This window comes from Suncus etruscus, chromosome 1 (genome assembly GCF_024139225.1).
Source record: "Suncus etruscus isolate mSunEtr1 chromosome 1, mSunEtr1.pri.cur, whole genome shotgun sequence".
Classification (NCBI taxonomy): Eukaryota; Metazoa; Chordata; class Mammalia; order Eulipotyphla; family Soricidae; genus Suncus; species Suncus etruscus.
In genome coordinates, this window is record NC_064848.1 from 168,652,359 (window position 1) to 168,678,821 (window position 26,463).

General features: G+C 41.5%; 1 protein-coding gene across 1 annotated transcript in view; it reads left to right on the forward strand.

The window, feature by feature from the left end:
- AP2B1 (adaptor related protein complex 2 subunit beta 1) overlaps positions 1-26,463 on the forward strand; it is a 156,133-nt gene that overhangs the window by 7,388 nt on the left and 122,282 nt on the right. Inside the window, exons 2-3 of the mRNA XM_049771462.1 lie at positions 6,528-6,587; positions 16,467-16,572. Of these exons, the coding sequence (XP_049627419.1) occupies positions 6,551-6,587; positions 16,467-16,572 (143 nt within the window). The 5' untranslated portion in view covers positions 6,528-6,550. The remainder of the gene's footprint in view (positions 1-6,527; positions 6,588-16,466; positions 16,573-26,463) is intronic.

The window sequence follows — 26,463 nt, forward strand, 5'->3', positions numbered from 1 at the left end:
TAGCCTAAAACCAGAAGATAAAAGAACACATAAGAAAAAATATATTCCTTGACTATGAATTTATTAGGGGAGTCAGTGAAGTTGTGGATAGTGGAAGTTGGCATTAAGGCTTGGTTAATGGGATGTTTAATGGATTGTGGTGAAAACCTTTGTTAAGAATTTAGTAATGTGGGCCCGGAGAGATAGCACAGCGGTGTTTGCCCTGTAAGCAGCCGATCCAGGACCAAAGGTGGTTGGTTCGAATCCCGGTGTCCCATATGGTCCCCCGTGCCTGCCAGGAGCTATTTCTGAGCAGATAGCCAGGAGTAACCCCTGAGCAACGCCAGGTGTGGCCCAAAAAACCAAAAAAAAAAAAAAAAAAAAAAAAAAAAAAGTAATGTGAGTGTGTGTATGTGTATAAAAAAAAAAAAGAATTTAGTAATGTGGGACCGGAGAGATAGCATAGCGGCGTTTGCCTTGCAAGCAGCCGATCCAGGACCCAAGGTGATTGGTTCGAATCCCGACGTCCCATAAGGTCCCCCGAGCCTGCCAGGAGTAACCCCTGAGCACCGCCAGGTGTGGCCCAAAAAAAAAAAAAAAAAAAAGAATTTAGTAATGTGAACTGGTAGTTTAGCTTGATAGTAAGAGCACCTGCCTTTCGTATTTGAGACCCTGGGTTTGACTTCTGGTACCACAAAAAGCAATGTCATGTATGCAATGAGAACCTTAGAAAACAGTTTTAATGCCCCTTTATAATAAACTAGTCTTTGAAAATTTCAATTTGTTTGTTTTTTTGCCATATTTGGGGATGCGTAAGGATTACTTCTGGCCCCACACTTAGGAATTATCTTTGGCAGTGCTTGGGAGACCATATGGGATGCAGGTGATTGAACCTAGGTTGGCTGCATGTAAGGCAAGTTCCCTACCAGCTGTATTATTACTCCATTCTCCAGATATTGTTTTAAAATAATCTTGAGTAAGGGGCCGGAGAGATAGTATGGAGATAGGGCGTTTGCCTTGCATGCAGAAGGATGGTGGTTTGAATCTCGGCATCCCATGTGGTCCTTGAACCTGCCAGGAGCGATTTCTCAGTGTAGAGCCTGGAGTAACCCCTGAGTGCTGCCGGGTGTGACCCAAAAACCAAACCAAACCAAACCAAAACAAACCAAAACAAACCAAAACAAAACTTGAGTAAGTCGTAAGTTTTTGGTTTCTAGGCATTTAGAATGGTCATTGTATTTTTGAGCTGTGCTCTTTCTATTAAGGTCTTCTAATCTTTTTTGGTGATATGTGTTATATTCTTGAGTATTAACTTTGAATTGTACTATTTTTTTTGTTTCTATTTTTTTCATCTTTCATTTTTATTTTGATCATATTGGCTTACTTATCTTTTACAGTAGTATTTTAGGTACATATTAACATTGAATCAGGGGAATACCCATCACCAAATTTGTCCTCCTCCCATCCCCGTCCCTTTCTGCCACCCATATCCCCCACCATCACCCTCGGGCTGCTAGAGTAGGTGGTCTCCTCTTTGTCTAGCTTACTATTAGTGATCATATATCTGTTTGGTCCTGGGAATTTTACTCTTTCATCAGTTTGTCCATTTCATATTTAGTTAGCATTGTGACCAGATTAAATGATTATATTTTTTTTTTCTAGAAAAGCAGTTATGAAGTTCTGCACAAATCAAACCCCTGTTGCAAGTTAATCATCCTTTTCTTTGTTGCAATTATCAGGAGTCACATGCACACACATACACACTCTTTCTCTCAATTGTGTATTTTCTGGTTGCAGCATTCATGTGCTTCTTAGAGATTGCACACCTTACCATGCTTGCATGTCATATTAGTTGTGTTCACTTTAGTTCTGTCTCTGTGTCAGGGAGCCAAGGGCCCAAATAGCAGGCTGTGGGGACTTGTGCTACCCTGAATTGACTGTATGATTCCCATTTGCAAGGTAGATTCATTCTAACACTGAGCCATTCCTGTGTCCTCTACAAACTTAATAATTTTTCTATTTGTTTTTTGGGTCACACTTGATAGTATTTGAAGCTATTCTTGTCTTGTTGCTTGGATTGTTTCCAAGCAGTTCTGGCAAACATGTGATGCTGGGAATTGACCTTAGGCCTTTTGCATGCAATGCATGTTTCATGATCTACCCTCCTGTAAGTTAATTTTTTTATAAGTTAATTTTCAGTTGCAATCAACACTATCAAAAACACATTTCCATATTAGATCATAATATTGAGAAATTATTTTTTAAAATACTTTAATTGGTTTTTGGGAGCTACACCTTGCAGTCTCCAGAAGTTACTCGTGCCTTTGCACTCAGTAATCGCCCCTGGCAGGCTTGGGGACCATATTAGTGCTGGGAATCGAACTGGGTCCCTCCTAGGTTGGCTGCATGCAAGGCAAATGCCCTACCACTGTTCTATCTCTCTGGCCCAATATTGAGAAATTCTAAGTAATTTTTCTTTATTGATTTTTTTGAGGGGCCAGCTACTGGCTCTGTGCTCAGTTGTCATTCTTGACAGTGCTCAGAGGACTTAGGGATTGAACCTGGGTCAGTTGTGTGCAAGGCAAATGCCCTATCTGCTGTGCTCTCACTTCAGCCCGTAAAATTTTTTCTTAAGGTAGTTCATTGAAATTTAGGTACAGCCCAAGCTACAATTATATAAGGAAATTGGAACTTTAAATAGTTAGTGGCTGCTAGGGAGGATAGTAGGTAAGTCTTCTTTTCCTTGAATTGTCCCAGTAGCACATTTCAGAGATCAGATTGGGCCAGATTTTACCTGATATTTCATGCTTATATGGCTTTTTCTCTCCCATTCCTTAATTTTATTGACTTTAGTGCTTTTGTCTTTTCTTTTTTTTGGGGGGGGGGTCATTCTTGGCAGCGCTCAGGGGTTACTCCTGGCTCTGTGCTCAGAAACAGCTCCTGGCAGGCACGGGGGACCATTTGGGATGCCGGGATTTGAATCACCATCCTTTTGCATGCAAGGCAAATGCCTTACCGCTGTGCTGTCTCTCTGATCTGTCCCCCCTGTCTTTCATACTCATTTTTCACCATTGTTTGCCAAATGTGTTATCGCCCAAGGTTGCCAAATATAATTTTCATTCATCATTTTGTCAGTAATGAACAGATTAACAGTAATGAACAGATGCTAGGGTATCTATCCTAAATTTGATAATAAGTATTTTTTATAAGTATTGTTAATAATGGTGGGATAGAAGAAGATATTTAGAGGGAAATTTTTTTGTTTTGCTTTTGGGTCTCTACCTGGTGATGCTCAGAGGTTACTCCTGGCTGAACTCGGGAATTACTCCTGGCAGGGCATGGAGATCATATGGGATTCCAGGGATTGAACCCATTGACTGCATGCAAGGCAGTCCTACTTCCTACACTATTTATTTGGCCCTAAGAGAAAAATATTAAAAGAAAATTTCAGTATGGTTAAGAAGTCAGGTATATTTGACAAAGTCTTATAGTTACTTATATTAGAAAACATCAGCTATTCTGGAAATTTGAATAGAAAAATTAAAGTTGAGACTGGAATTCATGCTCTTTTTAGTTTTCATGGTAGTTCCAGTTTCTTTTTACTTATTGTAACTAAAATATCTTATTTTTTCACATTTTATTTTATTTTGCCTTTTTTTTTTTTTTTTTTCCTATTTTTTGGGTCATACCCGGCAGCGCTCAAGGGTTCCTCCTGGCTCTATGCTCAGGAATCGCTCCTGGTAGGCTCGGGGGACCGTATGGGATGCCCGGACTCAAACCACTGACCTTCTGCATGCAAGGCAAACACCTTACCTCCATGCTATTTCTCCTGCCCCTTATTTTGCTTTATTGGGCCACACCCAGTGATGCTCAGGGGTTAATCCTGGCCATGCACTCAGAAATCACTCCTGGGGCCCTTAGAGATAGCACAGCAGCATTTGCCTTGCAAGCAGCTGATCCAGGACCAAAGGTGGTTGGTTCGAATCCCGGTGTCCCATATGGTCCCCCGTGCCTGCCAGGAGCTATTTCTGAGCAGACAGCCAGGAGTAACCCCTGAGCACCGCTGGGTGTGGCCCAAAAACCAAAAAAAAAAAAAAAAAAAAGAAATCGCTCCTGGCTTGGGGGACCATATTGGAAGCTGGGGGATCGAACCACAGTCCGTCCTAGGTTAGTGCATGCAAGGCAAATGCCCTATTTGTTTGCGCCACTGCTTCAGCCCCTTTTCACATTAAATTCTCTGCCTAAACTCTCAACTGATATTTTTTGGGAATAACTATTATACTAAGTATAGATAGATGGAAATGTAAAACTGTAAATTTTTTTGTTTTTATTTTTGGACTATACCTGGTGAGTTACTCCTGGCTATGTGCTCAGAAATCACTCCTGGCTTGGGGGAACCATATAGGACATCGGGGGATTGAACTGAGGTCTGTCCTAGGCTAGCATGGGCAAGGCAGATAGATGCCTTACCGCTTGTGCCACCGCTCCAGCCCCAAAACTGTAAATTATTTACTAAAATTATATAAAAGTTCATGTATAAGATATATTTGCCTCTTTAGGTCTTTGTCATGAAATATATATATATATATATATATATTTTTTTTTTTTTGTTTTTGTTTTTGTTTTTGGGCCACACCGGGTGGTGCTCAGGGGTTACTCCTGGCTATCTGCACAGAAATCGCTCCTGGCTGGCACGGGGGACCATATGGGACGCCGGGATTCGAACCAACCATCTTAGGTCCTGGATTGGCTGCTTGCAAGGCAAACACTGCTGTGCTGTCTCTCTGGCCCCATAAAAAAATATTTTAATTGACTTTTTGTTGTTGTTTTTGTTTCACACCTGACGACTCTCAGGGGTTACTCCCAGCTCTACACACAGAAATCTCTCCTAGCAGCCACGGGGAACCATATGGGATGCCGGGATTCAAACCACTTTCTGTCTGGATCGGCTGTGTGCAAGTCAAATGCCCTACCGCTGTGCTATCTCTTTGGCCCCTTAATTAAGACTTTGTGTGTGTGTGTTTTTTAGGTCATACCCGGCAGTGCTCAGGGTTTACTCCTGGCTCCATGCTCAGAAATTGCTCCTGACAGGACCGGGGGGGGGGGGGGTGGGGGGTGGTGGGACAATATGGGACACTGGGATTTGAACCGATGACCTTCTGCATGAAAGGCAAACGCTTTACCTCCATGCTATCTCTCCAGCCCCAATTAAGACTTTTTTAAAGCCATGATAGGTTCAAATTTTACTTTGAATTTTCCGCAATTTTTCTTTGAAGTAAAGAGTTACTTTTGTTTTTGATTTTGGGCCACACCTGCTCAGGGGTTACTCCTGGCTCTGTGCATTTAGGTATCATCTTGGTAGTGCTCAGGTGACCATAATAAGATGCCAGGGATCAAACCTAAGTCAGCTGCATGCAAGATAAAGCACCCTACCTTCGTACTATCTCCTCAGCCTACAGTTTCATTTTTAATTATTATTGCATACCTCGAATAACCTATGACATTGATGGCAAAGAAGAAGATTCTCTCTCTTTTCTTTTAGTTTTGGGGTCATGCCTGGCAGCGCTCAGGGGTTACTCTTGGCTCTGTGCTCAGAAATTGCTCCTGGCAGGCATGGAGGACCATATGGGATGCCAGAATTCAAACCACCATTCATTCTGGGTTGGCTGCATGTAAGGCAAACACCATACTACTGTGCTATCTCTCTCTCTGGCCCAAGATTCTCATTTTTGGATACAGAAATTATTTTTGTTTTTTGTTTTTTGTTTTTGGGCCACACCCGGCATTGCTCAGGGGTTACTCCTGGCTGTCTGCTCAGAAATAGCTCCTGGCAGGCATGGGGGACCATATGGGACACCGGGATTTGAACCAACCTCCTTTGGTCCTGGATCGGCTGCTTGCAAGGCATACGCCGCTGTACTATCTCTCCGGGCCCAGATACAGAAATTATTTAAAAATAAATGCTTGGGGGACCGGAGATATAGCACAGTGGTGTTTGCCTTGCAAGCAGCTGACCCAGGCCCTAAGGTGGTTGGTTCGAATTCTGGTGTCCCATATGGTTCCCCATGCCCGCCAGGAGTTATTTCTGAGCAAATAGCTAGGAGTAACCCCTGAGCGCCGCGGGGTGTGGCCCAAAAACCAAAAAAAAAAAAAAATGCTTGGACCAGAAAGATAGTATAGCTGGTAAGGTGCTTACTTTGCATATGGCTAAGCTGGTATCAATCTCAGATGCCCCAAGCATTGGCAGGAATGATCTCCAATCACTTAACTAGAAGTAGACCCTGGGTACAGCTGGATGTTTTCCTCCACCAAATGAATAAAGAAAAATGCCTTTCTTGGACCAGAGATGGGATTTAGGCACTTGCCTTAACACTGCCTATTTTAGTTAGGTCCCTGGCATCATGTATAGTCATTCAAGAATATATAGCCTGGAGTAAGTGCTGAGTGCCCACTGGGTACAGCCAATGCTCCAATCTCCAAATAAATGAAATGTGTAACTTGCTGGATATAAGTGATTTAGATAAAGGAATTATTTTTCTTTATTTCAGGTATACATTAAAGATCCAGAACCATGACTGACTCCAAGTACTTCACAACCAATAAAAAAGGTAAGTATATAAACTTGACCTGAACAAAGGTTTGAGATTTTTCAAATATGTAGTAATGATATGATTACTGTTCCTAATCATCTCAGGCATACATATTGTGAACATTCTCATTGCAGAGCTCTAGTTCTTCAGAAAATTTTGATTAAAGTAATATTTGTGGGGGCGGAGTGATAGCACAGTGGGTAGGGCCATTTCCTTGCATAAAGTTGACCCAGGATCGACCTGGGTTTGATCCCTGGCATCCCATATGGTTCCTGGCCTGCCAGGAGCAATTTCTGAATGCAGAGCCAAGAGTAACCTCTGAGCATCGCCAGATGTAGCCCCAGATTCCAAAAAAAAAAAAAAAAAAAGTAATATTTATATAATTAGAGTAATAGTGTAACATACTAGTTTTACATTATTAAATTATAGGTATTTAAAAATGGACTATGATGCACATTATTTTGGTTTTGTGATAGTGAAAGGATTCACTTTTAGTTAATTCAAGATTGATAAATCTGGGGCCGGAGAGATAGCTTGGAGGTAAGACGTTTGCCTTGCATGCAGAAGGTTGGTTCGAATCCCGGCATCCCTGAGCCTGGTTCCCCTGAGCCTGCCAGGAGCAATTTCTGAGCATAGAGCCAGAAGTAACCCCTGAGCATTGCTGGGTGTGACCCAAAAACCAAAAAGAAAAAAAAAAAAAGAAAAAGAAAAATCAACAAAAAACCAACAAAAAAAGATTGATAAATCTGAGAAGACAAATGAAGAAGAGGCATTTGCCCTCTTTTAAATTTTCACTTGGAACATTTCACAAAAGGAGTACTGTTTGTTTAGGTTTTTGAGCCATACCCAGTAATGCTCAAGGGTTAATCCTGGTTACTCAGGGTACCATAGGGGATTCTAGGGTATTGAACCTGGGTCAATCAGATACAAGACAAATGCTGTACCCTCTGTGCTATCGCTCCAGCCCAAAAAGAGTACCAGTAAAGGAATAAAAGTAAAAGTCTTTTTGTTTTGTTTTTGGGCCAAAATTAGTGCTGCTTAGACTTATTCCTGGTTCTGTAACCAGGGATCACTCCTGGTTGTGTTTAGGGGACATACATGATTCTGGGGACCTAACCCCAGTCGGTTGAATATAAGGCAAATACCTTACCTAAAGTACTATTTCCTCTCACTCTGTGCATTTCTTTCTTTTCTTTTTTTTTTTTTTTTTGGTTTTTGGGCCACACCCTGTAACACTCAGGGGTTACTCCTGGCTATGTGCTCAGAAGTTGCTCCTGGCTTGGGGGACCATATGGGACACCGGGGGATCGAACCGCAGTCCGTCCAAGGCTAGCACAGGCAAGGCAGGCACCTTACCTTTAGCGCCACCGCCCGGCCCCACTCTGTGTATTTCTTAACCATTCTTTGTGCACGTAAATTGTATTTATATTGATACAAAATTATTTTTAGGGGCTGGAGAGATAGCATGGAGGTAAAATGTTTGCCTTGCATGCAGAAGGACAGTAGTTCGAATTCTGGCATCCCATATGGTTCCCTGAGTCTGCCAGGAGCAATTTCTGAGCATAGAGTCAGGAGTAACCCCTGAGCGCTGCCTGATGTGACCCCCCCCAAAAACAAAAAATATATATTTTTAGAAAGTGAAATGTGAAGAACTAAGGATACAAACTGATTTTTATATCCCTTCATATAGATCTACCTAAACTTTTGGTGTTTTCGTAACCATTGTCTCTATACATTTTTTTGGCAGGCCACACCCAGTGGCATTCAGGGTTTACTTCTGGCTCTGCACTTGGAAATCACTCATGGCAGGCTTGGGATACCATATGGGATGTCGGGGATTGAACCCAGCATGCAAAGCAAATGCCCTACTGTATTATCACTTTGTCTACTCAAGTATTCTTGACAAGATAGCAACTGCCATTTCTCTTTATTCTCTATCAACTTATTTTTTTTTTGTGGTTTTTGGGTCACACCCGGCAGTGCTCAGGGGTTATTTCTGGCTCCAGGCTCAGAAATTGCTCCTGGCAGGCACAGGGGACCATATGGGGCACCGGGATTCGAACCAATGACCTCCTGCATGAAAGGCAAACACCTTACCTCCATGCTATCTCTCCGGCCCCATTCTCTATCAACTTAAGTAAAATGTACCCTTATTTTTCTATCCTTCAGTGACTGAAAAATGACAGCTCTTTTCTGTTCCAGAATTTATCTTTCTGATTCTCAATAAGGGAAACATGTTTCGGCTAGAGCAATAGTAGAGGGGATAGTTTTTGTTTTTTTTGTTTTTTTTTTTTGGCCACACCCAGCGGTGCTCAGGGGTTACTCCTGGCTGTCTGTTCAGAAATAGCTCCTGGCAGGCACGGGGGATCATATGGGACACCGGGATTCGAACCAACCACCTTTGGTCCTGGATCGGCTGCTTGCAAGGCAAACACTGCTGTGCTATCTCTCCGGGCCTGATAGTTTGGGTTTTATTGTGCATGCAGCCAACATGAGTTTGATCCCTAGCAAGAATTCTTTTTTTTTTTTGGTTTTTGGGCCAGACCTGGCAGCGCTCGGGGGTTAATCCTGGCCCTGCACTCAAAAATTGCCCCTGGCAGACTCGGGAGACCATATGGGATGCTGGGATTTGAACCCCCAGTTCAGCTGCTTGCAAGGCAAATGCTCTACTGCTGTGCTATCTCTCCAGCCCCCAGCAGGAGTATTCTGACCACCACCAAGAATGAATCCTGAGCATCTGCAAGTATGGCCCATAAAGAAAACAAAACAAAACAAAACAAAACAAAACAGAAAAAGGGAAATAAGTTCACTGGCTTCATTCTCTTCTGAATACCTTCAGATTTAACTTTAGTTTGATATTGAAGGAGACCTTGCAGGGCTATTGTACTGTTTTTAAAATTAATTTAGTTGGTAAATATTTTTTTGAGTGCACAATTCACAAATTCTTCATTCTAGCATTGATGGAGTCTCTCACTAACTGCCCTAGTTTTTTTCAAGTCTGTAGATTTAGAAAGATACCTATCAGATCTTGGTTACTAAATATAATTTTTCCACTAAAAAAACTGCTTGGGAAAATGACCCATTTCAGGGGCAAGGGAAAACACAAGATGAACATCTTTTGCTAGGAAATATGTGACACCTTAGGAGAAGCATCATGAATTATAAGTCATTGAATAATAGTGCATATACATATACCCATAATTTCAGATAAGAATTCTAAATGATCCTAAAATAACTAGCAATGGGAGGTTTAATGAGAAATAGGATATTTACTTAGCATAAAACTCTTTTGAAGCTGGAGTGACAGTACAGTAGGTAGAACGCTTGTCTTGCTCGCAGGTGATCCAGGTTTGATCCTCGGCATCCCATATGAACTCCGAGTATAGAGCCAAGAATAACCCTTTAGCATTGCTGGTTGTGCCTCTTCCCCAAAAACAAAACTATCCTTTGGAGCCAGATTGATAGCATCACATAAACTCTTACCTTGCACATGTGTGGCCCAACCAGGTTTGCTTCTTGGCATCCCATGTGGTCCACCAAGCATGCTAGGAGTGATTTCTGAGTGCAGAACTGGGGATAATTCCTGAACACCAATAAATGTGGCCCAAAAAAACCCAACCTCATACCCCCAAAAAGTATCTTATCACAAGTTACTGATTTCAGGGGTGGGGGTGGGGGCATAATATTGTCTGAAACCTGGATATGACCACAGTAATCAAATGTTTAATGTTAGTATTACTCAAAATCATACAGATGAATGTAATTTTCTTCTTGATGTGATTTACTGGGAAGTTCTATCATTTACATTTTAAATTAAAGGAGACTAAAGAGCGGTCTGAGAGGGGTCTAAGTTCAAACCAACATCACCTATGGTCCCCCTGAGCACTGTCAAAAGGTTCCAAAACAAAAATTAAAGAAAGGAGACCGAAGAGATGAAACAGCAAATGTTGCATATGTTGCATATGATTTTAAGTTGGATCCTGGCCCAATATGGGTGGAGGTAACATGGAAAATTTTAAGACTGTTGAGTAAAATCCTCTCACTTGAATGATGGTGACGTATCATTTTTAAATTTCCTAATTTTGATCATTGTATTATGGATTATGTAAGATATAATTCCTTGTTCTTAGTAAGTATTCATTGACATATCTAGGACTAAAAAGGTCTGATGGGAGCCGGAGAGATAGCATAGTGGTAGGGTGTTTGCCTTGCATGCGGCCAACATAGGATGGAACCTGGTTCGATTCCCGGGCATCCCTTATGGTCCTCTGAGCCAGCCAGGAGCGATTTCTGAGTGCAGAGCCAGGAGTAACCCCTGACTGCCACTGGTTGTGACCCAAAAACCAAAACAAAATCAAAAGGCCTGATGTCCTTGACTTAATATTAAATAATTCAGAGGAAAAGCAAATATATAGAGGGGTAAAGCAAATGTGGCATGATGTTAACCATTGGAGGAATCTTGTGATATTTTTAAGATTAAACTGATTTTAGAATAGTAGAAGTACACACTTAAATAGTCTAAGATGACTGAGGAGCATCAGAATAATTTATAAAGTACAAGTATCATGCAGTATCAAACATTGACTTCAATTCTTGGAAGACATCACCCATTGTGCACTGCCAGTGATGACTCTTTTGGCCCCAAGTACCACTGGCCTGAGTGGTCAGGTCCATGGTGCCAGGCTGTGCCTTACTTAGAATGGCACAGTGTACCCAAATAACCCTGGGGTAGATCTCCCCTCTTCTATCATTTGAAGTTACATAAGGGTAAAATAAACCCTTGTATTACAAAGCCAACTCTATGGTGAATTGTTTAATTATATGTCAGCTGCTACTCAGTGGCTTTCAGTCTTTCTACATGTTGGAGGAAATTTCAACAGTTGTATCTAGGTTCCATTCCAATCTGGTTTCATTGGTTTGAGACATAGTCTGGGTGTGGGGATTTTTAAAAGATCCTCATAGGGTCAGAGTGGATAGGGTACTTGCCTTGCATGTGGCTGACCTGGATTTGATCCCTGACATCCCTTGAGCCTGCCTGGAGTAATTCCTGAGTTCAGAGCTAGGAGTAACCCCTGAGCACTACTGTGTGTGGGCAAAAACCAAAAGCAAACAAAATAAATAGGGTGTTGGAGCATTGTATAACCAAACTCAAACCAACAACAGCTTTTTAACCCTAGGTCATGGTAATTTAATTAAAAAGCTCATTAAAAAATACACATTCAAGATTGAAATTATTGTTAGAGTTCAATAGGTTGGATTAGGGTTAGAAGAAAAAAGGAAAATAGATGTTGGAAAAAAAAGTAATTTAATAATAGTAAATTAGTGTGTATGATACCTTGCATCATGTAATATGTCTTCTTTTTTTTTTTTTTTGGCCACACCCTGTGACGCTCAGGGGTTACTCCTGGCTATGCGCTCAGAAGTTGCTCCTGGCTTCTTGGGGGACCATATGGGACGCCGGGGGATCGAACCGCGGTCCGTCCTAGGCTAGCGCAGGCAAGGCAAGCACCTTACCTCCAGCGCCACCGCCCGGCCCCGTAATATGTCTTCTTGACTTTATTAAAGTTGCTTGTCATTCATTTCATTTTTTTCTTACTCATTCTAAAATGGATTTCTCTTACTCTAACATCTGTGTGCTTTGATAATGATATTGTCTATAATTACATTTAAAAAGTCCAATTTAGAAATGCACACAACTCTTCTGATAACTTTTTTTCATTTAGGGGTTTGTAAAAGTTTCAAGCTTACAGATTGAATCAGGACTAAGAAAATAACACATTTTTAAAAATGGATAGACTGTATTCCTTTTACTTCCTGTAACGCCCACCAGAATTGCCACTGGAACATATTCTTTAAATTTATATTCTTGGAATTGGAATAATTTCGGTTACATCCTGTTATTTTGTAGTGCCTGCTGCTGTTGACAATTCAGACTTTATGAAGCTTCCTGCTTGTCCTTTATTCTTTCTAGAAGTAAATGATGGGAACCTGGATTTGGCAGCAGAAAACTCTCAAAGGGACAATGATTCTCAAAGACCCCAACTTTTTTGACTAAATAAGCCAGCCTCTGTGACTAAATAAAATAACCCTTTTGTAACATTTATTTGTTCAGATGCCTTTTTGTCAGTGGATATTGATGCAACCGGCTGTTGAAGTGCTCAGCTGCTGAGTACTTTCCCAGTTTAATCCATTTTACTTAGCATAGGTTTCTGGACCTTTATTTTGACTGTGGCCCCCCTTGTGACTTTTTTCCTTCCTGATGCTTCCTCACTGATCTACTAATTTCTTTTTTTTTTTTTTTTTTTTTTGGTTTTTGGTTTTTGGGTCACACCTGGCAGCGCTCAAGGGTTCCTCCTGGCTCTACGCTCAGAAATCGCTCCTGGCAGGCTTGAGAGGGACCATATAGGTTGCTGGGATTCAAACCACTGTCCTTTTGCATGCAAGGCAAACGCTTTACCTCCATGCTATCTCTCCGGCCCCTGATCTACTAATTTCTTGCCGTGGCACTTTATTTATGTGATTTTTATCAGTGACCCCCTTAGACTATCCTGTGGGCCCAGTGGAACCATATGGAAAACACTGATTTGGAGCTTGAACAGATCACAGTTTGCTCTTGTTATTTTTCTGTAGGTGAATGAGTTTGGTTAAAGTAAACATTAGGGCTGGTCATTAAAGGTTTGGAGTGATAGTATAGAAGGGAGGGCATTTGTCTTGTATGTAGCTAACCTGGGTTTGATCCTTGGTATTCCTTATGATCCTCTAGCACAGGTGCTGAGTACAGAGCCAGGAGTAAGCCTATTGGGTATGTCCTCAAACAAAAACAAACAAAATAGTCATAAAGACAAAAGAGAATTGATATTGTTTAGTAATTTTTTTTTTTGGTGGGGGTGGGGGTTGGGTCACACCCTGCGGTACTCAGGAATTACTCTTGGCTCTGTGCTCAGGAATCACTCCTGGCAGGCTTGGGGAACCATATGGGATGCCAGGAATCTAACTGGGATCCGTCCAGGGTCCATTTGGGGTTGGCCTTGTGCGAGGCAAATGCCCTACCACTATGCTATTGCTCCCGCCCTTTTATTTTCTTTGGGGGAGGGATTGTTTTGGGGCCACATTCATCAGTGCTCAGGGTTTAACTACTGGCTCTGTGCTCAGAGGACTGTATGTAATGCCAAGGAATGAATCCTAGTTGGCCAAGTCAACTAGATGCAAGTCAAGCACCTTGCCTTCTGTGCAATCTTTCTACTTCCCCTTAAGGATACAGATGGAAGGTCAAAGTAGAAGTTCCAACTTCTTTTATATGGAATTAGTATATTTTCTTTTTAAGCTAGTGAGGGTTGTTACCTTCTCATATTTCAGCTCCAATTTTCTGGGATAGGTGAACCCATAAACCAGTGCAGAAAGCATTTTACAGTCCTGGGCTTGAGCAGCTACTCAGAATGATAGTTTTAGGAGTGACCCTGGCTTGTACGTTTTTGGGGATTGGGGAATGTAGGGGAGCCACAAGAGAGTAAGGATAAGAAGATGTACTGTGTATGTGCTCCACCCATTGACTTATCTCTCTGACTTAGTTTGTACTTTTCTTGAAGTACAAATTAATCTGCTTATTGTATAGGATGGCCACTCAAAACCTTCAAAACTTCCCTTCAATTTCTCAAGCATTTGGATAGGACCAGATATCAGGGAAACATTCTTTAGTTGTGAGATGCATCTCCAAAGTTCATTGTAGTTCTGGAACAGTGCCAGAGATCAGGGGGCTCTCAGCAAGACATCGTTCAGCTGATTTTGAGAATGGTTATCTTCTGATGATGTTTCCAGAATAGTATTACCAGGCTCCAGACTAATTAGGTTCTATGAATTGAGATCTTTGAAAATTTCTTGAATCTGCTTTTTTTTTTTTTTATTATCCTTGAAGCTGTCGAATCTTCTCAGAACCCGCCTCTGTTAGCAGTTGTGTTGTCTTGCTCTTCTGCCACTTAAATAGCAAAGACTGGGTGTTGAGATACTGAAAGAGCTAAAGAAGCACTAGGTTCATTCTCCACCACTGCCAGGAAGGGTTCCTGAGTACCAGTTCCCCATGGACATCAATGGGTTTGGCCTCAAACTACAAATTAAACAGCAAAAATATATTTAGTTCAGAAAAATTTTGGATAAATGATTCAGTACTTTTGATCATTCTTGGCCTGTCTCAGTAGCATTTGCAATTTAGGACAAAAAAATGAGATGAAGATTTTGAATACAGACATTGAACACCTCAAGGACCTCCTTGGCTGTGGCAGAGCACTTGCCTTGCATATGTGAAGAGCTGGATTTGATTCCTGGCACCCAGCTTCCTTGAGCACCACTGGGATAACCCCCAGCATCAAGTAGCCCCCAAGCCTAGCCAAGTGTGGCTCAAAATCAAAGGAACAAAAAAAAAGAGCTCTATACCTCAAAACTTGAAAGCCTGAAGACTGAACCTATTAAGTATCACTCAGAAGCTCCCCCAAGGACCAGTTATCAAGTCATTAGCTTTTGGGGGGGGAGTGGGGTAGGGTCAAGTGGGGTGGTTCTCAAGGCTTACTCAGCTCCGTGCTTAGAGATACTCTTGTGGGTCCCAGAGAACTGATTGGATACTGAGGATCAAACCTGAATGTAAGCAAGTGCTCAACTTGCTGAATTACTCTTGCACCACTGACCATTAACTTTATTAAAATTTTTTTTTCTTTTTTTTTTTGGCCACACCCGTTTGATGCTCAGGGGTACTCCTGGCTAAATGCTCAGAAATCACCCCTGGCTTGGGGGGACCATATGGGACGCCAGGGGATTGAACTACGATCCTTCCTTGGCTAGGGCTTGCAAGGCAGACAACTTATCTCTAGCGCCACCTCACCGGCCCCCAAAAATTTTTCTTTTAAATTTTGGGCTCTACCCAACAGTGCTTAGGGGTTATTTCTGGCTCAGCATTTAGGAATCAGCCCTGGCTCCTGGGATTATATTCGATGCTGAGAATTAAACCCTGGTCAGCTGCGTGCAAGGCAAGTGCCGTACTTGGTTTACATCACTTTGGCCTTATTATTATTATTAATATCATTATTATTATTATTTTGGCTTTTGGGCTACACCCAGTGGGGTACTCCTGGTCCTGTGCTCAGAAATTGCTCCTGGGAGGCTTGGAGGACCATATGGGCTGCTGGGATAATGGGATCATTAAAGTCATTGTCTGAAGGGTTACTGAGCTGTTTATTGCTAGTTGAGCATTCTTTGTTGTTTTAAGTTTATTGAGCTTGTGGGTTTCTAAGCTACTTTGCCATCTAATTTGTTGTGCTCTTGGTGGCTGTCAGTTTTGTGGAATTTGGAGGTACTGTGTGGACATGTGCACTTTAAGAACTTCAAAATCTATATGGAGAACTAGCCAATGAGTTTCAGTAGTTTGGCATGGCTTAGTCTACATATCTCCTGAGATTAGAGATTGATTAGTCCTAAAACTGTAAAACTAGACTGGCTGCTGTGGATGTGGGTGCTGAGGCTTCTGGTAGTAGAGTGTTGGGAGTAGGGTAGGAGGAGGCTGACCTAAATTTTATTTTATTTTATTATTATCATTTTATTTTGTTGTTTTGAGGCCACACCCAGCGGTGCTCAGGGATTACTCCTGACACTGCACTCAGAAATCACTCCTGATATACTCAGGGACCATATGGAATGCCGGGTATCATACCAGGGTCAATCCTGTGTTGGCTGCATGGAACACACATGTCTTACCACTGAGCTATCATTCTAGCCCATGACCTAACTTTTAAAAATAATCTTGTTTTGGTTGCTATCCTGCCTCTGGTTTGTTATTGTGCTACTCAACATATAGTGTAGTATACTGTTCTTGTTTTCTGGCCCTGTAATCTCATCTATCTTGTTTTCTTATAGGAGAAATATTTGAATTGAAGGCTGAACTCAACAATGAAAAGAAAGAGAAGAGGAAAGAGGCTGTGAAGAAAGTGATTGCTGCTATGACTGTGGGAAAAGATGTTAGGTAAGGGTAATTATTTGCTGCTGCTAGTCGCTCTAGACTCACCCTATTTCTGGCTTTTACTGCTTAAAATTTATAATTAAAATTTAAATTTTATACATTTAAATTTTATAATCATAACACCTATAAGAATAGATTTTTCCTTTGAAAACACTATAGGGAGATATATTTGCTTATATATTAACGGTGACGTATTTTTGGCCACACCTTGGCTCTGCTCAGAAGTAACTTGGACTCTGCCACTCAGGAATCAATCCTAGTGGTGCTCGGGATCATTTGGAATGTCGGGGATTGAACCCAGGTTGACTGCATGCAAGCAAGTGCTTTAGTTGATGTACAATCTCTGGCACTGAATTTTAATTTTTATTGTATACAGATCTAGCATAACACCCTCCCCTGGGTTCTGGCACAATTACAGATTTGTTGTTGAGATAGACCTAGATTAGTGTTTTTCAGGGTGGGTATTAACCATTACTCTCTTCCCCAACTTCATCCCAGGGGTGCTGATGATGGGTGCTGGTGGTGGTACTATCTAGTGTAATTAGGGGGTACTTTGTGTTTATTTGCCTAAAGAAAGTAGATTTCCAGGATGGGGGCACTGAGTGGTATTTCTTTTTCCCCTGGAAAGGGAGGTAGTAAATCAGTATGGGAATCTTTGATCAGAATGATAAAATTATGCCAATTTATGCCGATTATGCCGATTATGCTATTGTTCTTTAATTGGCTTAAGTCAATGCTTTTTTTTTTTTTTTTTTTGGTTTTTGGGCCACACCCGGCGTTGCTCAGGGGTTACTCCTGGCTGTCTGCTCAGAAATAACTCCTGGCAGGCACGGGGGGACCATATGGGACACCGGGATTCGAACCAACCACCTTTGGTCCTGGATCGGCTGCTTGCAAGGCAAACACCGCTGTGCTATCTCTCCGGGCCCAAGTCAATGCTTTTAACTTTACAGTTCTAGGTTCTGAAATTCAAGTTGAAAATCAGTGTTGGCAAAATTTATTCAAGTTTTTTGTTGATTATCTCTCAAATCATTCTATCTCCCTCTCTCCCTCCCTCCCTCCCCCCTCCTTCTTTCCTTCCTTCCTTCCTTCCTTCCTTCCTTCCTTCCTTCCTTCCTTCCTTCCTTCCTTCCTTCCTTCCTTCCTTCCTTCCTTCCTTCCTTCCTCCCTTCCTTCCTTCCTCCCTCCCTCCCCCCCTCCTCCCTCCCCCCCTCCCCCCCTCCTCCCTCCCCCCCTCCTCCCTCCCCCCCTCCTTCCTTCCTTCCTTCCTTCCTTCCTTCCTTCCTTCCTTCCTTCCTTCCTTCCTTCCTTCCTTCCTTCCTTCCTTCCTCCCTGCCTCCCTCCCTCCCTCTTTCCTTCCTTCCTTCCTTCCTTCCTTCCTTCCTTCCTTCCTTCCTTCCTTCCTTCCTTCCTTCCTTCCTTCCTTCCTTCCTTCTTCCCTCCCTCCTTCCCTCCCTCCCTCACACCCCTCTCTTTCCCTTCTTCCCTTAGCTCTGCACTCAGACATTACTACTACGGGCAGTGCTCAGAGGATAATATAGAATGTCAGGGATTGGGGCCGGGCGATGGCGCTAGAGGTAAGGTGCCTGCCTTGCCTGCGCTAGCCTTGGATGGACCGTGGTTTGATCCCCCGGTGTCCCATATGGTCCCCCAAGCCAGGAGCGACTTCTGAGCGCATAGCCAGGAGTAACCCCTGAGTGTCACCGGGTGTGGCCCAAAAACCAAAAAAAAAGAATGTCAGGGATTGAACCTGGATAGACAGTGTGTAAAGCAAGCACCTCACTGGCTATAATTATTCTTGTTCCAGCTGCTATATCTCTAATTTTAACAAGACCATTTGAAAATGATTATTTGCAGATAAGACTTTCCCTGAAGAAGTTTTTAGAGTGACTCTGAGGTCAAATATACTTTTATAATAATACTTATTATTTCATTTTTTTACTGTTTCCATTTGTACTGTTGATTCCATTTGTACTTCCATTTGTACCTTAGGTGTGAATCAATGCTGTGTCTGCATAATCTTTATTATGGTACCATGTATTTCCAGGGGAAAAGGACAGTTCCACATAAAACTGCTCTTAGCAAAACATTAAATATATTTTGTTAAATTTCTTACCTTAGGTACAGATATATATATATATTTTTTAGGATTACAGATATTTTTAATACCCCAAATACTTAACGCATAAAGTACTTAGGCTGCTTAGCAAAGAGGGATGTTTCACTTGAGAAAAAGCCCTTTGTTTAAATTAGCAATAGCACTTTTATGAGAGAGATTGACAGACAAATTATTGTTAATCAGGCAATTTATCAAAAGTGAACAAAATGAACCTGTCACTTCCTAGGAAAAATTTGACAGGAGATTAATTTTGAGCTTTAAAGTTAAAAAAATTAGAGGGTTGGAAACTTGTATCTTCATTGTGAGCTGACAGCTTCCTGATAATATTCTAATGGGATTGTATTGAAATAATATATGTGACTTTTGTTTGTTTATTTGTTTTTTGTTTTTGTTTTTGGGTCACTCTCGGCTGTGCTCAGGAGCTACTCCTGACTCTGCACTCAGAAATCGCTCCTGGCAGGCTTGGGGGACCATATGGGATTCCAGGAATCCAACTAGGGTCTGTCCTGTGTTGACTGCTTGCAAGGCAAATGCTCTGCCTGTACTATTGCTCTGGCCCCATATGTGATAATTTTAATAATGAAATGTCAGGGTTTTTTGGATGTTGTTGTTGGTTAGTTGGCTTTGGTTTTTATTTTTATTTTATTTTTTGTTTTTTGGGTCACACCCGGCAGCACTCAGGGGTTACTCCTGGCTCTATACTCAGAAATCGCTCCTGGCAGGCTCAGGGGACCATATGGGATGCTGGGATTTGAACCACCGTCCTTCTGCATGCAAGGCAAACACCCCACCTCCATGCTATCTCTCCGGCCCCTGGTTTTGATTTTTTTGGTCATACCCAGCAATGCTCAGGGGATACTCCTGGATCTGTACTCAGAAGTTACCCCTGGCGTGGCTTAGGGGATCATATGGGATGCGGGAGATTGATCTTGGGTCATCTGCATGCAAGGGAAGCTTCTTATAGGCTATACTATTTCTGATCCCTGTGCTATTATTTGAAAAGTATTTGTAACTTATGTATCATTTTCAAATGACCAGTGCACATACAAAAATAAGATCTTTCAAGATAAAAGATTAAAAAAAAGAAGAAAAAAAGATAAATGAAGGGATTTTAATGCAACCAAATACAAAAAGGTATATTGAGGCCAGGAAGGAATGCAGTTCAATGGCAGAGTGTATTCACTGTATGTGTGACACTTTGTATTTCATCCTAGTACCATCATCTCCCCCTTTACTTCCTCTCTCTCCAAAAAGTACATTTACATGATTTCAAGTTCTGCATTGCAGCTAATTTAAAAATAAATCATTTGTGGACTCACAATAACAAAAGAAATTCTGTTTTTTTGTTTTGTTTTTTTGTCTAGCTTTAACATCAAAGAGAAATACCCAGTTTTGTGTAAAAAGCTACTCCCAAGTTAGTACAGTGGGGGAAAGGTGCTTTCATTGTATGCAGCTGACACTAGTTTTATCCCTGGCACCTTGTATGGTTCCCTGAGTCCTGCTAAGTCTGATCCCTGAGCTCAGAGCCAGGATTATGCCTTGAGCACCATAGGATGTGGGGGAAAAACAAAAAAGACAAATGTTGCAGCAAGTTGGGAACTTGCATTGCATCTTGACTGACCCAAGTTTGGTCCCTGGTATCTTATCTGGTCCTCTGTGCCTTCCAAAAGTGATTTCTGAGTGCAGAGCCAGGAGTAATTTCTGAGCACTGCCAAATGTGAGGTTCCCCACTGTGGTAAAGGTGTGCAATTAAATCCTTTGTTGGATGTTTGTGAATCCACAAATAGTTCCCAGAATGAGAAATTGATTCCCATCCCCTTGTCCCCTTTTGCGGGGAGATCTTGGTAATATTTATCCGCAGCAAATAATCCACACAGACAGGAGGGTTAAGGGTTAAAAGGTTGGGCAGCCTGCTGCCAGCTCCAAAACACCTCAGCCAGCCAGCCAACTCTGGCAAAAGACTCTGAACGCCTGGCACCCAAGCTATTTATTTGGCTCTAACAGCGCCTCCACCTGGAAGGTCAAGGTGGGACAACAGGCAAAGGATAATCTTATGGAAATATTTTCATATACAACACCCCACACCCTTGGGAAAAAACGTCAATAAAATAATCCTGAGAATTGGAAAGATAGTATATAGGGATCAAGGCAGCTTGCCTTGCATGTGGCCCACTGTGGTTCATATTGGGCACCATAAATGGCCTCCCAAGTATCATCAGAGTGATCACTGAGCACAGCCAGGTATGGCCCAACCCTATCTTTGCCAAAATAAAATATTCTTTATTTTTCTGATACTTGGACATAATTAAAGTTTAATTTTCTTTGTCAACCTAAACATGTTCTACAAGAGGTTGAACGCAGGTATAGAGAATCTTATCTTTGTTTAAACTAAATATTAAGGAGATTTGTGAAAGTATAAGACAATCTAGTCTCATTTTAGGATTCTAATATGGTGTGGATTTATTTTTTACTGGACTGGTTTTTATTTATATCTTTTCATTTCTATCAAGATGTATAGGGTCTAGAGAGATAGTACAGTGGGTAAGGTGCTTGCTTGTACATGCCCAACCTAAATTAGATCCCTGGCATCCCATAGGTCTCCCAAGACTATGTGGAGTGATTCCTGATCCCTGAGCACTGCCAGATGTTGCACCCCCCAAAAAATTTCACAGAATTTCACAGAATTTTTTTAAAATTCAGGAATGTTAAAGGGTCATGCATCCTGAACTCCATGGTCAGCAGGTTTGGGATTATATGACTTGATGCATTGGGAAATGACTCAGAATCTTATGCTTTAGGGTTAGTGTTTTCAACTGTTATCCAGTATCAAAAGGATAAAACAAATTGCTTTAGGTGTCTTGATTTAAGTGTTCTGAGTACATAAGCACAATGAGTTCTCTAGTTGCTATTTGTGACCTACAATTCAGAAATTGACTTTTCTGTGAAGTGTAGGATTCTTTTTTTTTTTTTTTTGGTTTTGGGCCACACCCGTTTGATGCTCAGGGGTTACTCCTGGCTATGCGCTCAGAAATCGCCCCTGGCTTGGGGGGACCATATGGGATGCCGGGGGATCGAACCACTGTCCGTCCTATGCTAGCGCTTGCAAGGCAGACACCTTATCTCTAGCGCCACCTTCCCGGCCCCGAAGTGTAGGATTCTAAGTGCATTAGATAAAGCAGACAAAGAGGCAAGTATGAGGATACTTTGTAGGTAATTATATAACAAAACTTTTTCAAATTTTGTTGTTGGAATTCAGAATATAATATGTGGGGGCCAGAGAAATAGCACAGTGGTAAGGTATTTGCCTTGCATGCTGCTGACCCCGGACGGACCTAGTTTGATTCCTGGCATCCCATATGGTCCCCGAACTTGCCAGGAGCAAGTTCTGAGCATAGAGCCAGAAGTAACCCCTGAGCATCGCTGCTGTGGCCCAAAAATGAATAAATAAATAAATAATAAAACTTCTTTAAAAAAGAGAAAATAGTATGTACAACTCTACTATATAACGTACAAAGTTTGGCTTTTTTTTTTTTTTTTGAGAGAGTAACATTTTGATTACTTAGCTTTCAGAGTTAATAATCTTTTGTATCATCAAGACAGTTTTAAATTTTCATCTGTAAAAATCATTTTTAATCCCAAGGACCAGGGATGACGCTCAAGTGATAAAGCTCCTAAATGATTTCCCAGCACTCTTCTTAATTCCCACAAAAGTATGTGATGGACTGGGTATTTTTGCTAAGGATAACATTAGAATTTGAAAACAGCAGTGTAAGGGAACAGATTAAAGCAAATTTTGTTGGTAGAGGTTTTGTATTCTTTTTTTTTTTTTTTTTTTTTTGGGTCACACCCGGCGGTGCTCAGGGGTTACTCCTGGCTGTCTCCTCAGAAATAGCTCCTGGCAGGCACGGGGGACCATATGGGACACCGGGATTCGAACCAACCACCTTTGGTCCTGGATCGGCTGCTTGCAAGGCAAACGCCGCTGTGCTATCTCTCCGGGCCCAGGTTTTGTATTCTTGCCAAACTTATTTTTATATCCTGCTGAAAAGTTAAAGCTCTGATGTGTCTAGCACTCCACCACTTATCATAATTACGTAGACAAAAGAATGTCTTTTAGCCTTCATCACATTTATTCTCTAGTTGAAAATTCCCAAATTGGAAAAAAACTCAGGAATTATAAAACATCATTATGTAATTCAGTACTAAAACGCAATGAAAATTCTGCAAAATGAAATATTCTTGTAAATAGGAATTGTTGAAGAACACTTCTGTGAAGAGGTGGGATGTGAACTATGCCTACAGCAACATACACAAATAAAGAACAGAGATTAATTACATTATTTTAGACTGCTGTCATACTTTGTTTCCTTTTCAAAAAACATCAGTTTCATTGCTGTGTGATATAATAAAATGTAAGGTATAAAATAACTTAAAATTTACTGATAACCATATATATATATATATATATTGATAACCATATTTTAAAAACTACCAGTTTGGGGCTGGAGCGATAGCACAGCAGATAGGGTGCTTGTCTTGCACATGGCCCACCTGGGTTCGATCCCTGGCATCACATATGGTCCCCAGAGCCTGCCAGGAGTGATTTCTGAGTGCCGTGCCAGGAATAAACCCTGAGCACAGCTGCTGGGTGTGGTCTGCAAACAAACACCCCACCAGACTGATGATTGATAACTACCAAATTATTCTTTTTCCTTTCCTTTCCTTTTCTTTTCTTTTCTTTTCTTTTCTTTTCTTTTCTTTTCTTTTCTTTTCTTTTCTTTTCTTTTCTTTTCTTTTCTTTTCTTTTCTTTTCTTTTCTTTTCTTTTCTTTTCTTTTCTTTTCTTTTCTTTCCTTTCCTTTCCTTTTTTTTTTTTTTTTGGGCCACACCCGGTAATGCTCAGGGGTTACCTCCTGGCTATGTGCTCAGAAGTTGCTCCTGGCTCGGGGGACCATATGGGACACCGGGGGATCGAACCGCGGTCCGTCCAAGGCTAGCGCAGGCAAGGCAGGCACCTTACCTTTAGCGCCACCGCCCGGCCCTTTTTTTTTTTTTTTTTTAGTTTTTGGGCCACACCCGGTGGCGCTCAGGGGTTACTCCTGGCTATCTGCTCAGAAATAGCTCCTGGCAGGCACCGGGAACCATATGGGACGCCAGGATTCCAACAAACCACCTTAGGTCCTGGATCCGCTGTTTGCAAGGCAAACGCTGCTGTGCTATCTCTCTGGCCCCTTCTTTCTTTTTTTTAACTTGGGTTTTGGACCACATTATGGCAGTGCTCAGAGGTTATTCCTGTCTCTGGGCTTAGGAATCACTTCTGACAGTGCTTGATATATCATATGGGATACGAGGGATTGAATCCAAGTCAGTCTTGTGTTCCCGACCCTCTATGCTATTGCTCCAGCCTCTTGTTTCCTTTTATATTTTGTAAGCTGTTCACCCTCCCAATTATAATATAAATAAAATTCATATTATATATGCACATGTTTATTATTTTATATTTTTATTTAAGTAACATGATTAAAAACATGGTTGTAGTTGGGTTTCAGTCATAAAAAGAACAGCCCCCCTTCACCAGTACAACATTCCCACCATCAATGCTCCTCATATCCCTCCTTTCCACTTCCTGCCTGTATTCCAGACAGGCATTCTACTTCTCTCACTCATTAACATTGTCATAATAGTTGCTAGTGTGGTTATTTTTCTAACTGCACTCACCACTCTTTGTGGTAAATTTCATATCGTGAGCCAGTCCTTCTGGCTCTCATCCCTATTGTCTCTGGGCATTATTACAATAATGTCTCTTATTTTTCTTAGAACCCTTAGATAAGTGAAGCTCATCTATCTCTGTGTCTATCTCTTTCCCTCTTATTTTACTCAGCATAATTGTTTTCGTATTCAACCATGTGTAGGAAAATTTCATGTCTTCATCTCTCCTCCCTTCTGCATGATATTTCTTTTTTTTATGCTCATAAAAGTTTTATTGAAAATTGCCAAACTTGGGGGGAATATAATGTCACTTTAGCAGTTGATAATAAAATAATTATTATTTATATATTTTATTTAAACACCTTGATTACATACATGATTGTGTTTGGGTTTCAGTCATGTAAAGAACACCACCCATCACGAGTGCAACATTCCCATCACCAATGTCCCAACAGTTTCTTTAGCCATTCATCTGTTGTAGGGCATCTGGGTTGTTTCCAGAGTATGCCAATTGTAAATAGCATTGCAATGATATAGATATATATGCACATGTTTAATATGAATTTCATATAAAATATGAATATACATATGAATATATATAGATATATAGTTTTGGCACCACATCTGGTGATGCTCAAGGGTTACTCCTGGTTCTGTGCTTAGATATTACTCCTGGCAATAGCTGGGGACCAAGGGGTCGAAATTGGGCCCAGGTTTGACTGGGTGGAAGGCAAGTGCCCTACCCACTGTACTCTGGCCCAGTGTATTCAAACTTACATAATTTCTGCATGATACCAATTAAAAATGTTAATGAGATATCTTCAAAATCCAGTATGTGTTTCACATTATATTTCAGTTGGACTCAGTTGCAGGGATTACTCCTAGAGATGGATCAAGGGAGCATATGTAGTGCCCAGGATAGAATCCTTCTGCATGCAAGGCAAATGCCCTACCACTGTGCTCTCTCTCCAGCCCTAGAGTGTATGATTTTATTTTATTTTTTTGTTTGTTTTTTTTTGGGTCACACCCGGTGGTGCTCAGAGGTTACTCCTGGCTGTCAGCTCAGAAATAACTCCTGGCAGGCACGGGGGACCATATGGGACACCAGGATTCGAACCAACCACCTTTGGTTCTGGATCGGCTGCTTGCAAGGCCAATGCCGCTGTGCTATCTCTCCGGGCCCGAGTGTATGATTTTAATGTCTGAGGCCCGAGTTCAAATTCTAGCAACCAAAAATTTTAATATTGAGCATATGTCTATTTGCTTATAGCTAAGTGATGGTTATATTGTGTTCATCTGTTCTTTTGTTTGCTATAGATTTTCATTATAAAAAACTTTGATTTCGGGGCCGGCGAGGTGGCGCTAGAGGTAAGGTGTCTGCCTTGTAAGCGCTAGCCAAGGAAAGGACCACGGTTCGATCCCCTGGCGTCCCATATGGTCCCCCAAGCCAGGGGCAATTTCTGAGCGCATAGCCAGGAGTAACCCCTGAGCATCTAACGGGTGTGGCCTAAAAAAAAAAACAAAAAACAACAACTTTGATTTCAACTTAAGAACATAAACTTCAGAACAGTATTACAATTTTTTTTTTTTTTTTTTGGTTTTCGGTTTTTGGGTCACACCCAGCAGCGCTCAGGGGTTACTCCTGGCTCTACGCTCAGAAATTGCTCCTGGCAGGCTCCGGGACCATATGGGATGCCAGGATTTGAACCAATGATCTTCTTCATGAAAGGCAAACGCCATGCTGTCTCTCCAGCCCCAGTACTACAATTTCTTTAGTAATTAATGTCAATGATAGTTGTCATTGTGGAGATATTTGTCTTTACATTAAATCAAAACAAATTACTTGGGTTTTTTGTTTTGATTTTGGTTTTGTTTGTTTTGGGGCCATACCTGATGAAACTTAGAGCTTCCTCTTGGCTCTGCACTCAAAAATTACTCCTGGTGGGCTTTTGAGTTTCTGGGGATCAACCCAGGTCAGTTGCATTCAAGCAAGGCAAGTATCCTACCTGCTGTACTATCACTTCATCCCCTAGATCAAATTACTTTGTAAGGCTATTTCTTGTGTTT